The sequence below is a fragment of the Leptodactylus fuscus genome, chromosome 11 (assembly GCF_031893055.1).
Source record: "Leptodactylus fuscus isolate aLepFus1 chromosome 11, aLepFus1.hap2, whole genome shotgun sequence".
In the NCBI taxonomy this organism is placed as follows: domain Eukaryota; kingdom Metazoa; phylum Chordata; class Amphibia; order Anura; family Leptodactylidae; genus Leptodactylus; species Leptodactylus fuscus.
In genome coordinates, this window is record NC_134275.1 from 85,183,571 (window position 1) to 85,204,337 (window position 20,767).

General features: G+C 47.4%; 1 protein-coding gene across 1 annotated transcript; it reads right to left on the minus strand.

Moving 5' to 3' along the window:
• Positions 1–699: 699 nt before the first annotated feature.
• On the minus strand, positions 700–8,857 carry FAM98C (family with sequence similarity 98 member C). The gene is made up of 8 exons (XM_075259122.1): positions 8,714–8,857; positions 6,936–7,084; positions 5,298–5,432; positions 4,536–4,720; positions 4,320–4,391; positions 3,828–3,944; positions 3,217–3,384; positions 700–2,719 (listed from the first exon to the last, which is right to left on the minus strand). Exons 1-8 carry the CDS (start codon positions 8,818–8,820, stop codon positions 2,579–2,581), a joined length of 1,074 nt encoding a protein of 357 aa, XP_075115223.1. The 5' UTR covers positions 8,821–8,857; the 3' UTR covers positions 700–2,578.
• Between the last annotated feature and the right edge of the window lie 11,910 nt (positions 8,858–20,767).

Genomic DNA, 20,767 nt, shown 5'->3' on the forward strand with positions numbered 1-20,767 from the left:
TCTCCCCCAGGGCAAGAACGGACCCAGAGGTGGCTAGTGACCTGGCCACGAATGCCACCAGATTTAAGACGCCATGGTCAGTAGCAACTATAGCAGGAGTAGGGAACCTCGGCTCTCCAGATGTTGCAAAACTACAACTCCCAGCATGCATACTTGCTCTGCTGTTCTTGGAACTCCCATGGAAGTGAATGGAGCATGCTGGGAGCTGTAGTTTCACAGCAGCCGGAGAGCCGAAGGTTCCCTACCCCTGATCTATAGCATCTAAAAGGGATAGTCCTCCCTGTAGGGCCCCTGAAACGCCATTGTAAGGTGCCACTGGGTTCTGACAGCACTCGGGGCCTAATGATGATCTCCAGGGCAGCTGTCTATGGAAGTTTTAAAAAAAAAAGTGGAATTCGTCCTGCAAAAAAAAAAAAATAAATAAATAAGTTGAAAGAAAAGTAAAACATGGGGAAAAAAAAAAAAACAACCTGCAAACTTCTGGACATCTGAACATTACGGTTCCATCCGTGTGTGTGGGGGCCATTTTGGCAGGACACTGATTTCTGGGACGGTCACAGAAGTTCTGCCTGTGATATATAGTTGAAAAAAAAATCCTATAATTAATCCAAAATGCAAAAACATTTGCTCTTCAAACAAAGTGTAATAAAACTGCGGACTGTATCAAATACAACACGAAGTGGGACCAAATAGGTCAGAAATCAGGAGTTTTATTGATTGTTATTTATCAAAGCGAGCGAATATACAGAAAGCAGATCTCCGTATACGTGTGAGGTACAGACCTAGGTATATACTATATACACAGATTCTGCTATAAAACTTAAAGGGGTTTCCAGAATATTGGATTGTATAGCCAGGCGTTAACACAGGCCATAAATATGTGATCGGTGGAGGGCAAAGCATCACCTGCACTATACACAGCACAAATAGTAATGGGATATCAGTGGGACCTGGGCTGCAGTACCAGCACTGGCCACTACACAGTGCACCGAGCTGACTCCGCCCCCGTGGTGTTGTGTATATTTTCGGCACCAGCTGCATTCAGTTGGTCGGTGCAGGGAACAGCCACCGATTAGATATTTACAGCCTATACCCAGCAGGGTAAGATAAAGATTCGGTCTCCTCTCCTGACCTGTCTGTTTTAGTAAATACTTGTGTGCCCCATATTTCTGGAGCAGTTTCTCTAAGTCAGTGTGCCGTTCCATCGTTACTCCTCCGGGAAATGTACAAACACATTGAGTTAAAGGGTTTTCTAGGCCTGTCAATAGATGACCTATCCTTAGGATCAGGCCATGTGACTAATAATGTGACATAACCTGTGAAACAGAAGAGGCGCACACGAAGCGGGATCTCAGTGATAATGGACTGGTGACTTATGGGGTAAAACCCCTCTAACATTCCTCTTGTTAATCTGTGTCTATGGTGTTACAGCGAGCGCTCTGCTGACAAGGTGAAGGGAACATCCTGATGTCAATATCTAGATTCCTTTTACAGGAGGAGTAATGGAGGGACGGCACAATACTGAGCTCTAAATACATTTATAAATAAAAACAAATGATATCAAATACAAACTGAGATGTCAGGAGAGTTACGGGACCGTCTTTAGCTCGCGATGAGGATAACCTCCGCGTCCTGAAAAACAAAACCAAGCATATGGCGCTATACAGTCTTACAATTAACCATTGGCTCGCCGTCAAGTAAAGCTGTACAGTAATCATTACATTATATTGGACATATCATTCATCATACGTTGTACTGCTCCCTGTCCTGACAGCACAAATCATAAAAGGTTAAAAAAATTGCTGCCATCTGTAAGGAGCCTTCTATTCAAGCAGGGGTCACCCAGATTTTTGGATGACAAAATAAAAAGGGTCCATCAGGCCAATACGTTATATCACGGGCCTTAATACTGGAGCTCAAAGTAAGCTAAAAACCAAATAAAGAAATGCACAATGGCGCGGTGAGGAGAACGAAAAACGGACATCGAGGTTATGTGCAGGTTACAACAAAACTTTACAACCTCACGTCTATGAGCGACAGTGCAGACCCCTCCCCCAAAAAACAATAATAAATAAAAGAAATACTACATGATCTGCTGGAGGGGTCCATGGCTCGTCCCCACTCCTTTCACGGACTGCCTGCAGGATATTAGGTGGTCGGTGGTTTGTAGGATCGGATGCCAGATACTAAGATATATAGGCTATAGTAAGATATATACGGTAATCTATAGAAGGTATATAGTCTATACAAAGATATACAGTCTATAGAAGGTATATAGTCACTTACCCCAGCCAAACTAAACTGGTTGCAGTACATGAGGGACATTTTGTCCAGGAGGAGTGTTAAAGGGGTCAGTCAGCAGATATGACTCCTATGTCGTGCTATGTAGAGGATGAAGAGCGCAGAGTAACATGCCGCGGGTGACCATAGTGAAAACCAACAAGATGGCGCCACAGTCCCCTCCCTGAGCTCACACACACACACACACACACACACACACACACACACACACAATTCATTTGGCGGTCCCGCAGGCACTAAACACGCCCTATAAAACCCTTCCTTCTTTCCTTTGGGATCACTTCCTTTTTCTCTTATTTTTTTTGCCCCATCGCTGGTGCCCACTGCCCCCTTCCCTCCGCTTCTCCCACATAGGCATTGGCGCCTCGATTTCATTAGGTCGCCCTCCTCGGTCAGGCACAGCACCCGTCATCAGCACCTAGAACACAAGAACAAAAGATTGTCCTTTTTGTAATGGAATAAAGCCAGAAATCACCATAAACGTAAAGAAGAAGAAAAGCCTCCGCTGTGTGTCCGGGACACGTTCAGAGAACCCTGCCGGGGTCACAGATCTGGTATACACATGGAAACATTCGGCTGGCGGCCACGTGTCCTCATCTCCACATACACATGCATGCAAGGCTGAGATTTTGTGTACTCTCAATAGGGACTAGTGAATTGGCTTCTGCCAGACATCTCTCCCCCTCAAAAAAAATAATGATTGGGCATGTTGAAATCCATACACACTATATGGGCAACTGCAACATGCCCAAAAAACATGCAGTGCTTTACCACAAAGTGTGAACAGAACGTCACAGAAATGGGACTTGGCAGAGAAACTCACAAAAACCAGCACGTGTTAATCTACCCAAAAGTCACAAGAGAAAGGAAAGAGCAGGTTATGTGGTTGGCGCATGCGTCAGCCTCGGTCGCTACCTTCTGAATGGCGGTGCGGGTTTTCTGGCACAAGGTGGCATTGCAGGTGCGATGGATACGGGAGTAATCTTCCCGGGCAGCCAATAAATGTGAGATTGTGATCCCGGACTCTGTTGTGAGTGACTCTCTTATAGGAATGTAGACTTCATTCATGGAAACTCCCTTTACCTGAGCCCAGGAGAGAACAGAGATATAAGAGATGTATATACTAGAGATGAGCGAGTAGTATTTGATCGATTACCTTCCCCCCATAGGTATCTGTGTAAGTGGCTGAACACCAAGGGGTTAAGCGCATTAACTATTCAATGTGTTTAACCCCTTGGTGGCCAGCCGCTTACACGCATACCTATGGCGTGGAGGTATTCGTTCAAATACTACTCGCTCATGTCTAGTATATACAGTATACAGTTAGCTGCAGTAACAGACCTAAGGGGACATGAAGTCTGTCCCCTAAAATAAAAGGGAACACATGCAATGAGAAGGCCTTCTCCAGGGCTGGTTCTGGTATTGCAGATCATTCTCTTTCACCTAAAAAGGGGTCACTGCAATACCAGGCATAGCCTATGGACAGCAGGGGCGCAGTTTCTGGTAAGGATCTGTAAATAACTGACCTGAGCCCTCTCGGACCAATGGAACGACTGCACCGTAACGTCAAATCGGGTCACCAGCATCCTCATTCTACATTCATATTCCCTGAGCATGGAGTAATGCAAGTCCTGCAGGGTTTCCTAAGGAAAAAAAAAAAAATACGGAGAGATTTACGATTGTGGTTTTGACTCAAAATGTGGTGAATTTAGTTGCATTTAGGAGTGTCTCCTCACAAGACACACATGCTCAGTCCCGTCTGTGCACAATGATCCTCAGGTCCCTGCAGGGCAGCCAATAGAAATAGATCTCTGCCCTGTATGTTAGGAGAGGAGCAGAGACAGTAAGAAGGGGCCATGAGGACCGGGGTCAGCACAGGTGGGGGGGAGGGGGACACACTGAATACCTAAATAACAAACACATTTTATGCATGAAACACCCAAGTATTGCGAGACCCGAGCGCTTAGAAGTATTGGCTGGGTCATATGTTTGGACAAGTCCCAGCCTTTGCTCCTTACCCATTGTTCAGGCTGTAGCTGAGCATTAAAGAGAGGGGCGGATAGGTGGACCGTTCCAGAAAGTTCTGTGATCTAAAAAGAATCCAAAGAAAAAGAAACGCCTTATTAAAATATCCCGTAAAAGCGACCGTTCTGCCTGCCAGGTCTATCCATCACAGTAACACCGGCAAGCAGAGAGTCCACAGAGCTGACAATCTATCAGGCCAGCACATTTACCTTATTCTTCAGCTCTTTCATGAGCTCAGTGACCGGGACATCCAGAGAAATCTCAGGCAAACCCAGTGCTTGTCCAATAAGCCGGAACTCATTCAGAACCTCTTCGTTGTGTCTTCTTGGTTCAGGGGTGGAAACACTGGATCTCTTCAGAAGTCGTGCCGCCTCCAGCTCAGTGCTGAGAAATACTAAGGGAAAGGATGGACTGGCTTGTTAGAGGGGATTTCTGGGTCTTAAATGTTGATACCTTCCCCTTAGGATAGGTCATCAATATTATATCTACAGGGGTCCAACACCCGGCAATACCACTGGTCAGCTGCAGAGGAAAACCCCTTTAAAATCTCCCTGCTCATCCCCTGAACAAGGACACAGCCCCCAATTCACTCAACAGAGGTCAAAACCAGTATCCTTTTGGTCTCCTTTTTTAACATATGCCACCGAATGTGTATTCTGAAGTATATACTATTTTGCAGGTGTATACGTCAGAGAATAATTCAGACATATACCCCTGACCTGTGGCCGGAGCCCAAGAGAAGACGTTAACAAGTTATTGACTGGTCCTCACTGTATTCCTATATATCTGATCTCCAGCTCAGACAATGCCCATCAGGCAGCAGCACCCTAGCTGCACAGGAGGGGTGAGAAACAAACACATATAATTTGGGATCAATCACAGCTTTTACTGCAGGTCTATCTATATACATATCTGGATGGGACATATAGAGCAGGACATGGCGGCCCGCTGTACGTACGGCTTATCATTACCGATGAGCTGCAGGCAGTTTGCAGGTTTCAGCAGCCTGGACGTGACATTTCCAGAGGTCAGCGATGTGTAGGGACAATGCAGCTCGCTCACCACGCCACTCATCTCCAGCTGAAAGGTCTCAAAATCTGCAGGGCCTGAGGAGGAGATTTACTGTATTAAAGGAAGGAGAAAACAAGAGCGCCCTGTGAATTCTGTGTCCCGGCCTGAGCAACGAGTCGCCTTATACACAATAAAAGTAATGTCATGTGCTGTGTAAGAAGTCATATCCTGGTACACTGTACTTTATAACACACAGCATCTGCTGCAGAACCTCTTGAGGACAAAGCAGGTGCTTTAGGTCGGACAATAACTAAATGCTGTAAATAGCCATTTTCTTCTAAACACAAGACTTGCAGCACACGATGGGTTACAATAGTGTTTGCACTGTTCCTAAATCTCATCAGACCAGGCCTCTGTCCCTGCTCTATGGTCCAGGTCTGATGTGCTCACTGAAGGAACTTTCAGCAGGCGAGAGGGGTCAATATGGGCAATGAGACAATGGGACAACCCCTTTAAGAAAATCATCTATGCAGGGTCTAGTACCTAAAATGACATGATGGAGGTTCATTTTCGAGATGCCAATTTAGTTTTTGCAGTTTGCTGAAACAGCAAAGCAAACCACATCTCCTTTAACATTAAAGCTGGCTATGTGGTACATACATTATATATATTCCTACAATACCACAAGGGCCAGGTCTGTAAGTGTATTCTACATGCTAACACCTTTGATGCTGCAATAACGTATGGTAACATCTTACAAGAGCCCCCTTTCAGCTTGTGTGTTACATAATAGTCAGACGCCCCTCTCCCACGTTGCTGCTAGTCATTGTGAGAAACCACGTGTCAAACGGTTCGATCCAGGTAACAATCAGGAAGCGCAGACAGCGGCTGTGGTCAGATAGACCTTGCTGTAATATCATAAGGGAACGTTCTCATCAGAAAGTGACATCATTTCAATAAAAGTCTCAAGTCTTTAGACTGGCGAGAACTGAAACGTGACATTAGTGGCATGTACTGTCACCTAGAGGCCAAACCCCATTACTACAAGTAAGCAACAGATGAAAGGGTTATCCCTAGGACATGGCTTTACTTTATGGCCAGTGCTTGTCTGATCTCCAGAACCAGCCACCATTTGTGCAGGGAACTGCAATACAGGTCTATATAAATTAAAAGGATTTTCCAGCTCCCAGGTGGTTCCTTATACTACGATATTCAATCAGTGGGAGTTCAGCATGCAAACCTATGACAATCTGGCTGTGTCCCTGCACGCAAAGCTACTGCTTTGGATAGGGCCAGAAGAAGCTCTGCTTCTATTCAAGTAATAGGCTCAGAGATGGAGTGCCCCTGTGCCACTGCTGTACAATGGACGAGGCTGCAGCTCTAAACCTACTGCTTGTATAGGAGCCAAGCTGATTCCGACCCCATCCTGCAGTGTAGCCTCCTGCACCGGGATAGGTCAGCTGACTGGTCTGTTTAGGTGTCTGACAATTCTGCGGACACAGAGATGCAGCAGAGTGTCTGGACTGGAGTCTATTGCATAGCAGTAAAGCAGCTGAATCTGTGGCACAGCAGAATTGAACCAACACTGCACTTCTCACCTTCGGTCGGGCTGACATTTTCCACCAGGTCACATACAGATTTCAGCTCTGACACCAGCCACACACAAAGTGATGTAAACATTTGGCACTCGGCTCCAGACTCGCAGGAATTCCGCAGAGCGTCCTCATTACATAAAAGTCCGGGATAGCTGTAATAGAAAAGCAGAAGATCAATCATTAATCTTGTGTCAAAAACTGGGTGCGATATTTGGTGCATTCATGTGGCTCAGGAGGGGTCACTCTGCGCCCTTGTGCAGGCTCTTGGCACACTAAAGCACCAGCATGTCCTTATGGATCAACAGTCACGTCCCAAAATACGCCTATGCCACGTTTCTTCACCCCACCATTGTTTTTTTAAAGAAGAAAACAAAAACACTAATACTCACAGAGCAGCAATGAGACCAGTTTGTTATATAAACCCCGGCTTGGCCTTGCGGGCGATTTAGGGACTTAGTTTCCTACCAGCACCAACATATAACAGAGACATCCAAATACGGCAACCTAAAGCAGGGGCTCAGGTTTATCCATTGTGGTTCTGATCAGGGGACCAAAGACACACAGAGCCTGGTTTTCCAGGATTTTAGGATAAGCCCTCAATCTGTGATCAGTGGGGGGGGGGATCAACACCCGGGGGGGCGGCAGCCTCTTCACTGAATGCCATGCACAGCACTGGATCATAGTGGCTGAGCTCAGATCTATTCACTGGAATGGGACTGAACTGCTGCTATGCCATGTGACCGATAAACATGACATCATCAGCACAAAGACCAGGCCGCAGCCAATGGGGTCCGGGGTGTCAGGCCAACAAGGATCAAATATTATTTGTAGATTGTGAGCCCCATATAGGGATATATGATATAGGGATCACAATGTACATTTTTTTCCTATCCATGTGTCTTTGTAGAATGGGAGGAAATCCACACAAACACAGGGAGAACCTACAAACAGATGATGTTCCTGGCAGGATTCGAACCCAGGACTCCAGCGCTGCAAGGCTATAATGCTAACCACTGAGCGACCGTGTTGCTCCCACAACGCTCAAATATTGATGACGTATCCGAAGTGCAAAAAAGGTCAAAATGTTCAAATCATCTTTTTTAGGGGGCGGAGCGATAAAACAGCGGGAGGAGGGGGGGGGGGCGCACGAAGACCACTGGACCCCCTGACTATAATGGCGTCCGACAGGGGAGAATATTTCTCCATACAGCACGGTTTCCTCTGCCAGATTTCGGTAGACCCTGCGCCAATCTCTGCCAGCACTATAAACGTAGCCTTATACAGCAACGTATAGGACAAGATCAGGAGAGGTTACAGGTGTGAACACGCAGCAATACAAAGGATAGATTTTATATTTAAGTTTTATTTACTTATTTTTAACGTATAGAATTTTGCAGCGTAAATACGACGCCTTACAGGAACATAGCACCGATGCAGCAGAGCGGGGGAGGGGTCCGATCAACCACCAATCCTGCAGCGTTATTGGCCAGGATCAGAGAGGTCTCCGATGTCAACCGTTTAACCCATTGTGTCCACAGCCGCAGCCATGGGGTCTCCGAGGCTGCAGGACTAGTGCTGGGACTATGAGGTCACGTGTCCGAGTTCCCAAAAACTGTTAGAACTTACAATTCTAAGTCACTAAGGGGTTAAGTATAAACCCCTCCCCCCCAGTCCTCCTGCTTGTTTACAGCAGCTCCAGTGACGTCATGTCGGACCATAAGTCCCAGCAGGACCTGACACTACACAGTGACCGGGGCCGCCTCCTCCTCCTCCGCCCTCACCCGAGCTCCCGCAGCAGTCCGGCCGCCTCCCTCAGCTCTCTCCCCCGCCAGGCCTCCTCCTCCATCTTCTCTCCGGGCTCCTGGTCTTCGCTTCCGGACTCGCTCATCGTCTCACCTGTAACCACACGCTTGTCCCGCCCCCTCTGTTTCCTAGCAACCGACACTGACTCATGTATTATACGTCAAACTCATCAACCAATCAGAATCCATATCAGTGGGTTTTTTTTTTTTTTTTTTTAAATGTATTTAACTTTATAAATATACTGAATGTGCGGACAGTGTAACATAAAGGGGTCTCCTCCAAAAAGGAGTCTGACCTCGGGGGGCGTGTGTGGAATGTTATGGAAGGATATCGCGGGGGAGGGGCCTATAAATCACAGAGAGCGTTTCTCCCACAGTATAATGCCCCCTCACCGCTCTGCACACAGTATAATGCCCCCTCACCGCTCTGCACACAGTATAATGCCCCCTCACCGCTCTGCACACAGTATAATGCCCCCTCACCGCTCTGCACACAGTATAATGCCCCCTCACCGCTCTGCACACAGTATAATGCCCCCTCACCGCTCTGCACACAGTATAATGCCCCCTCACCGCTCTGCACACAGTATAATGCCCCCTCACCGCTCTGCACACAGTATAATGCCCCCTCACCGCTCTGCACATAGTATAATGCCCCCTCACCGCTCTGCACACAGTATAATGCCCCCTCACCTCTCTGCACACAGTATAATGCCCCCTCACCTCTCTGCACATAGTATAATGTCCCCTCACCGCTCTGCACACAGTATAATGCCCCCTCACCTCTCTGCACATAGTATAATGTCCCCTCACCGCTCTGCACACAGTATAATGCCCCCTCACCGCTCTGCACACAGTATAATGCCCCCTCACCTCTCTGCACATAGTATAATGCTCCCTCACCGCTCTGCACACAGTATAATGCCCCCTCACCGCTCTGCACACAGTATAATGCCCCCTCACCTCTCTGCACACAGTATAATGCCCCCTCACCGCTCTGCACACAGTATAATGCCCCCTCACCGCTCTGCACACAGTATAATGCCCCCTCACCGCTCTGCACACAGTATAATGCCCCCTCACCGCTCTGCACACAGTATAATGCCCCCTCACCGCTCTGCACACAGTATAATGCCCCCTCACCGCTCTGCACAAAGTATAATGCCCCCTCACCGCTCTGCACATAGTATAATGCCCCCTCACCGCTCTGCACATAGTATAATGCCCCCTCACCGCTCTGCACACAGTATAATGCCCCCTCACCGCTCTGCACACAGTATAATGCCCCCTCACCGCTCTGCACAAAGTATAATGCCCCCTCACCGCTCTGCACACAGTATAATGCCCCCTCACCGCTCTGCACACAGTATAATGCCCCCTCACCGCTCTGCACACAGTATAATGCCCCCTCACCGCTCTGCACACAGTATAATGCCCCCTCACCGCTCTGCACACAGTATAATGCCCCCTCACCGCTCTGCACACAGTATAATGCCCCCTCACCGCTCTGCACACAGTATAATGCCCCCTCACAGCTCTGCTCATAGTATAATGCCCCCTCACCGCTCTGCACATAGTATAATGCCCCCTCACCGCTCTGCACACAGTATAATGCCCCCTCACCGCTCTGCACACAGTATAATGCCCCCTCACCGCTCTGCACACAGTATAATGCCCCCTCACCGCTCTGCACACAGTATAATGCCCCCTCACCGCTCTGCACACAGTATAATGCCCCCTCACCGCTCTGCACATAGTATAATGCCCCCTCACCGCTCTGCACACAGTATAATGCCCCCTCACCGCTCTGCACACAGTATAATGCCCCCTCACCCCTCTGCACATAGTATAATGCCCCCTCACCGCTCTGCACACAGTATAATGCCCCCTCACAGCTCTGCACACAGTATAATGCCCCCTCACCGCTCTGCACATAGTATAATGCCCCCTCACCGCTCTGCACACAGTATAATGCCCCCTCACCGCTCTGAACACAGTATAATGCCCCCTCACAGCTCTGCACACAGTATAATGCCCCCTCACAGCTCTGCACACAGTATAATGCCCCCTCACCGCTCTGCACATAGTATAATGCCCCCTCACCGCTCTGCACACAGTATAATGCCCCCTCACCGCTCTGCACACAGTATAATGCCCCCTCACCGCTCTGCACACAGTATAATGCCCCCTCACCGCTCTGCACACAGTATAATGCCCCCTCACCGCTCTGCACACAGTATAATGCCCCCTCACCGCTCTGCACACAGTATAATGCCCCCTCACCGCTCTGCACATAGTATAATGCCCCCTCACCGCTCTGCACACAGTATAATGCCCCCTCACCGCTCTGCACATAGTATAATGCCCCCTCACCGCTCTGCACACAGTATAATGCCCCCTCACCGCTCTGCACATAGTATAATGCCCCCTCACAGCTCTGCACATAGTATAATGCCCCCTCACAGCTCTGCACATAGTATAATGCCCCCTCATAGCTCTGCACACAGTATAATGCCCCCTCACAGCTCTGCGCATAGTATAATGCCCCCTCACAGCTCTGCACATAGTATAATGCCCCCTCACAGCTCTGCACACAGTATAATGCCCCCTCACCTCTCTGCACATAGTATAATGTCCCCTCACCGCTCTGCACACAGTATAATGCCCCCTCAACGCTCTGCACACAGTATAATGCCCCCTCACCGCTCTGCACACAGTATAATGCCCCCTCACCGCTATGCACACAGTATAATGCCCCCTCACCGCTCTGCACACAGTATATAATGTCCCCTCACCGCTCTGCACATAGTATAATGCCCCCTCACCGCTCTGCACACAGTATAATGCCCCCTCACCACTCTGCACACAGTATAATGCCCCCTCACCACTCTGCACACAGTATAATGCCCCCTCACCGCTCTGCACACAGTATAATGCCCCCTCACCGCTCTGCACACAGTATAATGCCCCCTCACCGCTCTGCACACAGTATAATGCCCCCTCATAGCTCTGCACACAGTATAATGCCCCCTCACAGCTCTGCGCATAGTATAATGCCCCCTCATAGCTCTGCACACAGTATAATGCCCCCTCACAGCTCTGCGCATAGTATAATGCCCCCTCACAGCTCTGCGCATAGTATAATGCCCCCTCACAGCTCTGCACATAGTATAATGCCCCCTCACAGCTCTGCACACAGTATAATGCCCCCTCACCGCTCTGCACACAGTATAATGCCCCCTCACAGCTCTGCACACAGTATAATGCCCCCTCACCGCTCTGCACATAGTATAATGCCCCCTCACCGCTCTGCACACAGTATAATGCCCCCTCACCGCTCTGCACATAGTATAATGCCCCCTCACAGCTCTGCACACAGTATAATGCCCCCTCACCGCTCTGCACATAGTATAATGCCCCCTCACCGCTCTGCACACAGTATAATGCCCCCTCACCGCTCTGAACACAGTATAATGCCCCCTCACAGCTCTGCACACAGTATAATGCCCCCTCACAGCTCTGCACACAGTATAATGCCCCCTCACCGCTCTGCACATAGTATAATGCCCCCTCACCGCTCTGCACACAGTATAATGCCCCCTCACCGCTCTGCACACAGTATAATGCCCCCTCACCGCTCTGCACACAGTATAATGCCCCCTCACCGCTCTGCACACAGTATAATGCCCCCTCACCGCTCTGCACACAGTATAATGCCCCCTCACCGCTCTGCACACAGTATAATGCCCCCTCACCGCTCTGCACATAGTATAATGCCCCCTCACCGCTCTGCACACAGTATAATGCCCCCTCACCGCTCTGCACATAGTATAATGCCCCCTCACCGCTCTGCACACAGTATAATGCCCCCTCACCGCTCTGCACATAGTATAATGCCCCCTCACAGCTCTGCACATAGTATAATGCCCCCTCACAGCTCTGCACATAGTATAATGCCCCCTCATAGCTCTGCACACAGTATAATGCCCCCTCACAGCTCTGCGCATAGTATAATGCCCCCTCACAGCTCTGCACATAGTATAATGCCCCCTCACAGCTCTGCACATAGTATAATGCCCCCTCACAGCTCTGCACATAGTATAATGCCCCCTCACCGCTCTGCACATAGTATAATGCCCCCTCACAGCTCTGCACATAGTATAATGCCCCCTCATAGCTCTGCACATAGTATAATGCCCCCTCACCGCTCTGCACATAGTATAATGCCCCCTCACTGCTCTGCACATAGTATAATGCCCCCTCACCGCTCTGCACACAGTATAATGCCCCCTCACCGCTCTGCACACAGTATAATGCCCCCTCACCGCTCTTCACATAGTATAATGCCCCCTCACAGCTCTGCACATAGTATAATGCCCCCTCATAGCTCTGCACATAGTATAATGCCCCCTCACCGCTCTGCACATAGTATAATGCCCCCTCACCGCTCTGCACATAGTATAATGCCCCCTCACCGCTCTGCACACAGTATAATGCCCCCTCATAGCTCTGCACATAGTATAATGCCCCCTCACAGCTCTGCACATAGTATTTGCGGCTTTGCAAATCGCAGCATGTCAATTATATATACGGAAACGCTGGCGTCTTTCCCATAGATATAATGTTAAGAGAAAGTCCGCGGAGGAAAAATCTGTGAACTTTCTCTTAAAAGTGTTGCGGAAAGAAGTGCAATGCGATCACGCAGCGGTTCTTCCCCGAGCGCTTTAGTGCTGCGGATACGGCCTGTGGGGCCTTAGCCTAAGGGTCGTATCCGCAGCACTAAAGCGCTGCGGGAAGAACTGCTGCGTGAATGCATTGCACTTCTTTCCCCAACACTTTTAAGAGAAAGTTCACAGAGTTTTCCTCCGCTGACTTTCTCTTAACATTATATCTACAGGAAAGCCGCAACGGCTTTGCAAATCACAGTGTGTCCGCGCTGCGATCTTTTCCGCAAAGTGGGGATGGGATTTGCACGAGTGAGAGATGAGTGAGAGATGAGTGGTTTGTGGATATTGGTGTCTGTAAAGTGATGGGTGATAGCGGTTATTTGTGTGGATGTGTGACGGTAGAGGTCACTTACCTCCAGTGTAGGCTAGTGTGATAGGGAAGTGTGACAGTGGAGTTCCCCTTTTATGAGTGTGTGGTGATTAAGGGTATGATATCGGTATACAGCGAGTCAGATATATTTGGTATGAGACCAACCACAGCATCCACACTCATGCGCATCACCACAGACAAACGAAATAAAGTCCAACGATCCATCGTTCATTAAAAAATAAACATATTTAATGATTAAATCATAATCTGAAACACGTAACTATCAGAAGGGATGGCGGGGCGTCATGTGGGGGGTTACAGGAAGAAACGCAAAGGAGAACCAGAATCAAGATACCATTTGTAATATGCAAAATGAAATAGATCCCAACCTTGCGACCTATTCCACTCATGAGGAAGAGCGTCAGAACCAAATATCAAACACAATTAAAAAATAGGTCAATTTCCAAAGAAATAAATTGCAAAGTTTATTAAAATTTAAATATAGTCGACCATTTTTTTTTATGAATATTTTTTTTTTTTTTTTATAGTGTATTTCTCTTTAAAGTGAACCTGTCTCTTGCACACGGCAGGAAGCGGCCATTGTACGGGCCCGATGTGTATGGATCCACTACTGATATCCCAGGGGCGGGGGGCACGGCGTGCCTCGCGCCTCGTACTTGTCCATACCACCAAATAACCGCCCTCTATGGGAGTGTGCGACAGCTTCACTTTCCACTTCTAGGAGGCAAGAACAAAATAACAATAAGATCTATTTGTTACCTTCCATCTCTCTGTACAAAATAACAGTAGAAAAACACAATAGATTCCTCGAGAAAAGAAAAGATATTAGCTCCAACCACAAAAAAAATTATTTCATAGCAACCTTTTTTTTTTGTTTGTTTGATACAAAATAGCAATAAAACATTCCAGCAATATACAGAACACTGCACAGCTAGTGCAAACTTTACAGGCTTGTGTGTGTGGCGCGGTTGTGTGCGATGACGATGGCACCTCCGTCTGCAGTGACCGTGTGGATCTGGATGTGGAGGTGACTTGTTTTCTCGGGGTGACCTTCCCGTCTAGAGGCTACAGGATATCAGCCATTCGCTCCCTCTCTGGTTCGGTTTTACGTTAAACCCTTCCTGCCATATATAGCTTGTGGGAAGGGGGGTTAACCACTTCATGACCGGGCCATATTCCCTGGATGCATTTATGGGTTTTTTTGGTACATGCGGTTTCGAGGGCCATAACATTTGTAATAAGTTTGGCGTCGTTTTTGGGTGGTACCTGGGGCTTTTATGTTATTTTTAGGTTTGTGTGTTTTTTCTATTTTTTTTATATCAGGGAGTGGGTCTGTTTTTCACATTTTACCCTGTACAATTGAATTATTTTTTTTATAATTTTCCCTATCCCCAAGTTTTTTTTGGCATACAAGGCATGAAAAAGTTGCAGATTTTTTTGCATAAAAATTTGCCGCTTTTTCCCTATTTCCGGCCCAACCAGATTTAGGCTGGTCTTACACAACCGTAGTGGTTTTTGCAGTCCGCAATTTGCGGATCCGCAACAGAAATTTCACTTTAAAAATTAATTCTGCAGACATCCGCAAAGTGCATCCGCAACGTTCCGTGTGTATCAGTATTATGCGGATCTGCGAAAAACAAAACACACATGTTGACATCCGCAATTGCGGATATACACTGACGTATGTTCAGTGTATATCTGCAAAAATGCACGCGCCCATAGACTTCTATTGGGCCTTCCGTGCCATTGCGGACATGCGGTATACTGTCCGGACCACGGCTGCGGCGCGCCACACCACTGACAAAATCTACGGTCGTGTAAGAGGCTTCATAGAAAACTATGGGGCCGTAAATGGTCCGCAATTTTGAACCCGCAATTGCGGGCCATTTGCGTTGCAAAACTACGGTCGTGTAAGACCAGCCTAACGATCGTCTGCTCCGGTTTATTGGCATAAATGATTTCTTAAATTGACACCGCATAGAAATTGGCGCTGATTTCAGTGTGGAAGTGAGGAGTAGACGTGCCCATCTTCAGAAATGGGGTGCACCCTCTGCCAGCTCTGTCCCCTCTGCAGGGCGTACAGTTGCCACCCAGATATAGTTTGCTTGGTTGGCAATTGGTTAGTTTGGCTTTGGCAAGAGTTACAGAATATCCATCAGCCAGTGGTCCCATGTCATGTATAGTGGGGGCTTCAGAAGCGGCACCAGACAGTTGATGCTTAGGCCGGGCTGCCTGGCCTAAGAATAGGCAAAAAATAATCCCTTTAAACAAGCACCATAGGAATCAACTGTTCTGCCCCCATTATTAATACATAACCCTCCGCACGAGTGACCAGAAAGTGGCCGGCACCAAAAATCCTACAAACTTTTCCTTAACTTCTATTGGTCTAGAAAACAACTAACGCAACTCACAAAAGGCGTACTAACTCGCCGCGCCATATACTAAAGCGTAATATATGTGGGAGGTCTTCTACATACCAATCATTGAACATAATCTAAAGGTGGAATTCCCCTTTAAGGTTCCCACTTTCCATGAGGCCAAGGGGAAGATTGTCATTATAATGTGCATTGGGATGGCGCCAATGGCTGGGGATGTCCTATTGGCAATGCTCATGTCCTGCACTATGTAATAGGATAAAGTGGCTTCTAGGAATGACATGAGACGATGGGAGTCGTTGTGCAGATTGCTATATAGTCTGGTTTGGTTAGGTTTTGGAGGTGCTTACTGTGCGTCAGGGCTCATTGCAGTATATCAGGGTCTACAGACAAAAAGGCTGGATTTTCCCCCATTGAGATGGACATTGCTCTTTCATAGTATACACCACTGTATACAGGTACGGTAGTATGTATATAACATATGGTAGAGAATAGGCCCAGGCTCATATAACACAGCTAGATAAATGGATAATAAATAAGTTGCATCTGATGGCGCAGTCTAATAGACTCAAGGGGCAAAAGGGGCATTTAGTAGAAGCCAATGGAAATGAGTTGTTGGTGCACCAAGGTAGCTAAACATGTGCACGGACTCCTATGAGAAGTCACAATGATAACGTACACGAGTCCAGCCAGGTTAGAAAACAACAGCCTGCTTATTTTATAGAAATAGCACCACTCCTGTCCATAGGCTGAATCCGGTATTGCAGCTTAAAAATTGTTTTCAAGGCTGTACAATCCCTTTAAGTGAGTTATCCAGGACTAGAAAACATGGCTGCTGTCTTCTTTTCAGGAAGTGACATCACCTCCAATGGTCACACAGCCATGCTGCAGCTAAATCCCATTTAAATGAATTGGACTGAGCTGCAGCAAGGCCATGACACCAACAGACCTGAAAAGAAGAAAGAAGCCATGTTTTCTAATCCTGGATAATCCCTTTAAAGGGAACCTGTCAACTACCTTTAGGATACTAGGCCAAGAGTAAATCCTTATGGACCCATGGTTTAGTGTCCCAAATGCTAGATAAAGCCTGTCCATGCAGGGGTTAAAAAAATGAGATGAGTCCAGTGAGTTGCATTAGACTCATCTCTACTGCTGCCAATGCACAAACAGTAGACGTACACCTCCGCCTCACCGCGCATGCGCTGGATGTCAGGTACATGCACAGTATGGCCAATCTGGACTCATCTGGCTTCATTGCTGACCTGTGTGGGACAGAAGTAATCAGCAGGAGGCCTAATATAGTGATATTTGGGGCAAAACTGGGGACCGGTTACTGGTTTAATGCCCCAAATGTAGGTGACAGATTCTCTTTAAGATGCAAGTGAGCCTGGGCCTCGTATACTCTACTGATAGACGTAAAGGTTTAGGAATGCTGATAACCCCGAAATACAAAGGGGTTCCCGGACACAATCTGCAGGATCTCATGACAAGTGTGCATTACAAAGTATCAGCCCCTGACCCTGCTCAGCAATATAATCCCAGACAATCTGCATGATTCAGATGTTCTGACATTCCCAGTCATTCCACAATGTATCGGAATAAATTTACAATTGCAAAATTGTTCCTGCTGAGATCAAGAGAAATCCAAAGCATGGAAGCGAAAAGCACGAGAAGTATATAGTATATAGCAAGGGGCTTCACCCTGCAATTGATAGACATGAAGCACTGTGCAAAGGTTTTAGGGAGGTGTAGGAAAAGTTCTGCGCAGAAATAGAAGGGTTAATAGTTTAATTTTGTGAAGGGAGAAAAGAGAAATGTAAATCCCGTCAATATTTGGTGTGACCTTTGCCCTTTGGAGGAGGAGTCCTGGAAGTGATGATCCGGCCCCCCCAGATCTAGCCCTGATCTCATCGTCCAGTCTGTCTGGAATGACATGAAGAGACAGATGGATTGGAGCGAGCGACATCCACAGGAGATCTGGGCTTAGTCCTCCAAGATGGCGCCAGGAACAACCTCCCTGCCCAGTTTTGCCAAAAACAGTCTGCAAGTGCCAAGAAGAACCGATGGGAGCAAAGGGCAAAGGTCACACCGAATATTGATGAGATTTACATTTCTCTTTTCTTCAATGACATAAATAATCTATTAACCCTTCTATTTCTGAAAGCGTTCTTACTGTGCAGTGTTTTTTCCACACCTGCCTAAAACCTTTGCACAGTGCTGTAAATAAATGTTGGTCACCGGTTTGTTGATGCGTTGCAGGACGTTGCATTTTATCTTATTCTACTTTGGATTCTCTACTTCTCACATCAGGCACAATTTTACTCTGAATATATTTCATTTATAATCCCAATGACCATCAGAGATCACGTAAGAAACAAGCCCATAGTCATGACCCCCTCCCCCAGCTGACTAGGTATTCTCAGCAGTGGGTGCACATACAGTGAGACCATCATCTAACCTTCCGGTGAGACCACATTGCCATGAATGAGGCCGTCCTTCCATTGAGTGATCAGTGAGACTGTCTCCTGCGTTGGTCCAGGTAGACCATACATGATGAGCAGTAACATCATCCAGCCATTAATACTGGAAGGAAGTGTGAGATCTCAAAGGGGAGGGGGAAGAAAGCCGCTGCGAGACATCTCTAGGCATATCCTGTGGATGTATCATGAATGCAACTCGTGAGAGATACTACTGTATTAGTCAAGATAAATCAATCATATGCAGGAGCTGCAAACAGACTTATATTGTGAAGGATCCATTGCAGAACATTACACTGTGTGGGGGACACTGGGGGAGCATTATACTGTATGGGAACCATTGGAGAGCATTAATACTGTTTGGGGGACACTGGGGGGAGCATTATACTGTGTAGGGGACACTGGTGAGCATTATACTGTGGGTAGTCTAATAAAGGGGCATTATACTGTGTGGAGCCCAATGAAGGGGCATTATACTGTGTGGAGGCCAACGAAGGGGCATTATACTGTGTGGAGGCCAACGAAGGGGCATTATACTGTGTGGGAGACACTGGTGAGTATTATACTGTGGGGAGTCCAATGAAGGGGCATTATACTGTGTAGGGGCCACTGGTGAGCATTATACTATTTGGGGGTCAATAGTGAGCATTATACTGTGTGGGGGACACTGGAGAGAGCATTATACTGTGTGGAGGCCAATGAAGGGGCATTATACTCAGTGGAGACCATTGGAGAGTATTATACTGTGTGGAGGCCAATGAAGGGGCATTATACTGTGTAGGGGCCACTGGGGAGCATTATACCGTGTGGAGGCCAATGAAGGGGCATTATACTGTGTGGAGGCCAATGAAGGGGCATTATACTGTGTAGGGGCCACTGGGGAGCATTATACCGTGTGGAGGCCAATGAAGGGGCATTATACTCAGTGGAGACCATTGGAGAGTATTATACTGTGTGGAGGCCAATGAAGGGGCATTATACTGTGTAGGGGCCACTGGGGAGCATTATACCGTGTGGAGGCCAATGAAGGGGCATTATACTGTGTGGAGGCCAATGAAGGGGCATTATACTGTGTAGGGGCCACTGGGGAGCATTATACCGTGTGGAGGCCAATGAAGGGGCATTATACTGTGTGGAGGCCAATGAAGGGGCATTATACTGTGTAGGGGCCACTGGGGAGCATTATACTATTTGGGGGTCAATAGTGAGCATTATACTGTGTGGCGGAGACTGGAGGGAGCATTATACTGTTTGGAGGCCAATGAAGCGGCATTATACTGTGTGGAGGCCAATGAAGGGGCATTATACTGTGTAGGGGCCACTGGGGAGCATTATACCGTGTGGAGGCCAATGAAGGGGCATTATACTGTGTAGGGGCCACTGGGGAGCATTATACTATTTGGGGGTCAATAGTGAGCATTATACTGTGTGGCGGAGACTGGGGGGAGCATTATACTGTTTGGAGGCCAATGAAGCGGCATTATACTGTGTGGAGGCCAATGAAGGGGCATTATACTGTGTGGAGGTTACTGGAGAGTATTATGCTGTGTGGTGGCCACAATGGGGGCATTATAGTAGAATTTTGATATGTTTCTGGGTAGGGGAGGTTGGGACGGAAGTATAGGATCCTCTAGTTTTGCCTGTGCATTGAGACGCTGCGTTTTGATGCAGATTTTCATGAGGTTTTCTAACCTGTTTCACCTGCAAAAAATGCACTAAAAATCACATAAAAACAGCAGGTTTTCAATTTTTTGCAAAGCTATTTTTCATTTAGGGGTGACCAAAGTCTGAGAAGGATGAGAAACACTGATCAGAAAAATTTTGGCTGTTACTCTAGGTTCACACTAATGCTGGCTGTCCATTGTTCTGGTCCGCCAAAGGACAAGAAGAATGGATAAATAGACCGCAAAAATAGTGGCCGCTCAAAGCTTATCTTTAAAGATTTTTTAGTAGAATTAGGATCGAAATGCTTTTATCTAATCTATAGTTTTCAATTAATTGAACTGGTCAGTTTAACAATGGCTGGACGATGGGTTATGACGACTCTATAGAACGTGGCCCCGCTCGTGGCAGATGTGTCTCACTTACAATGATTGTCCAACATTTCTATAAAGAAACAAAGA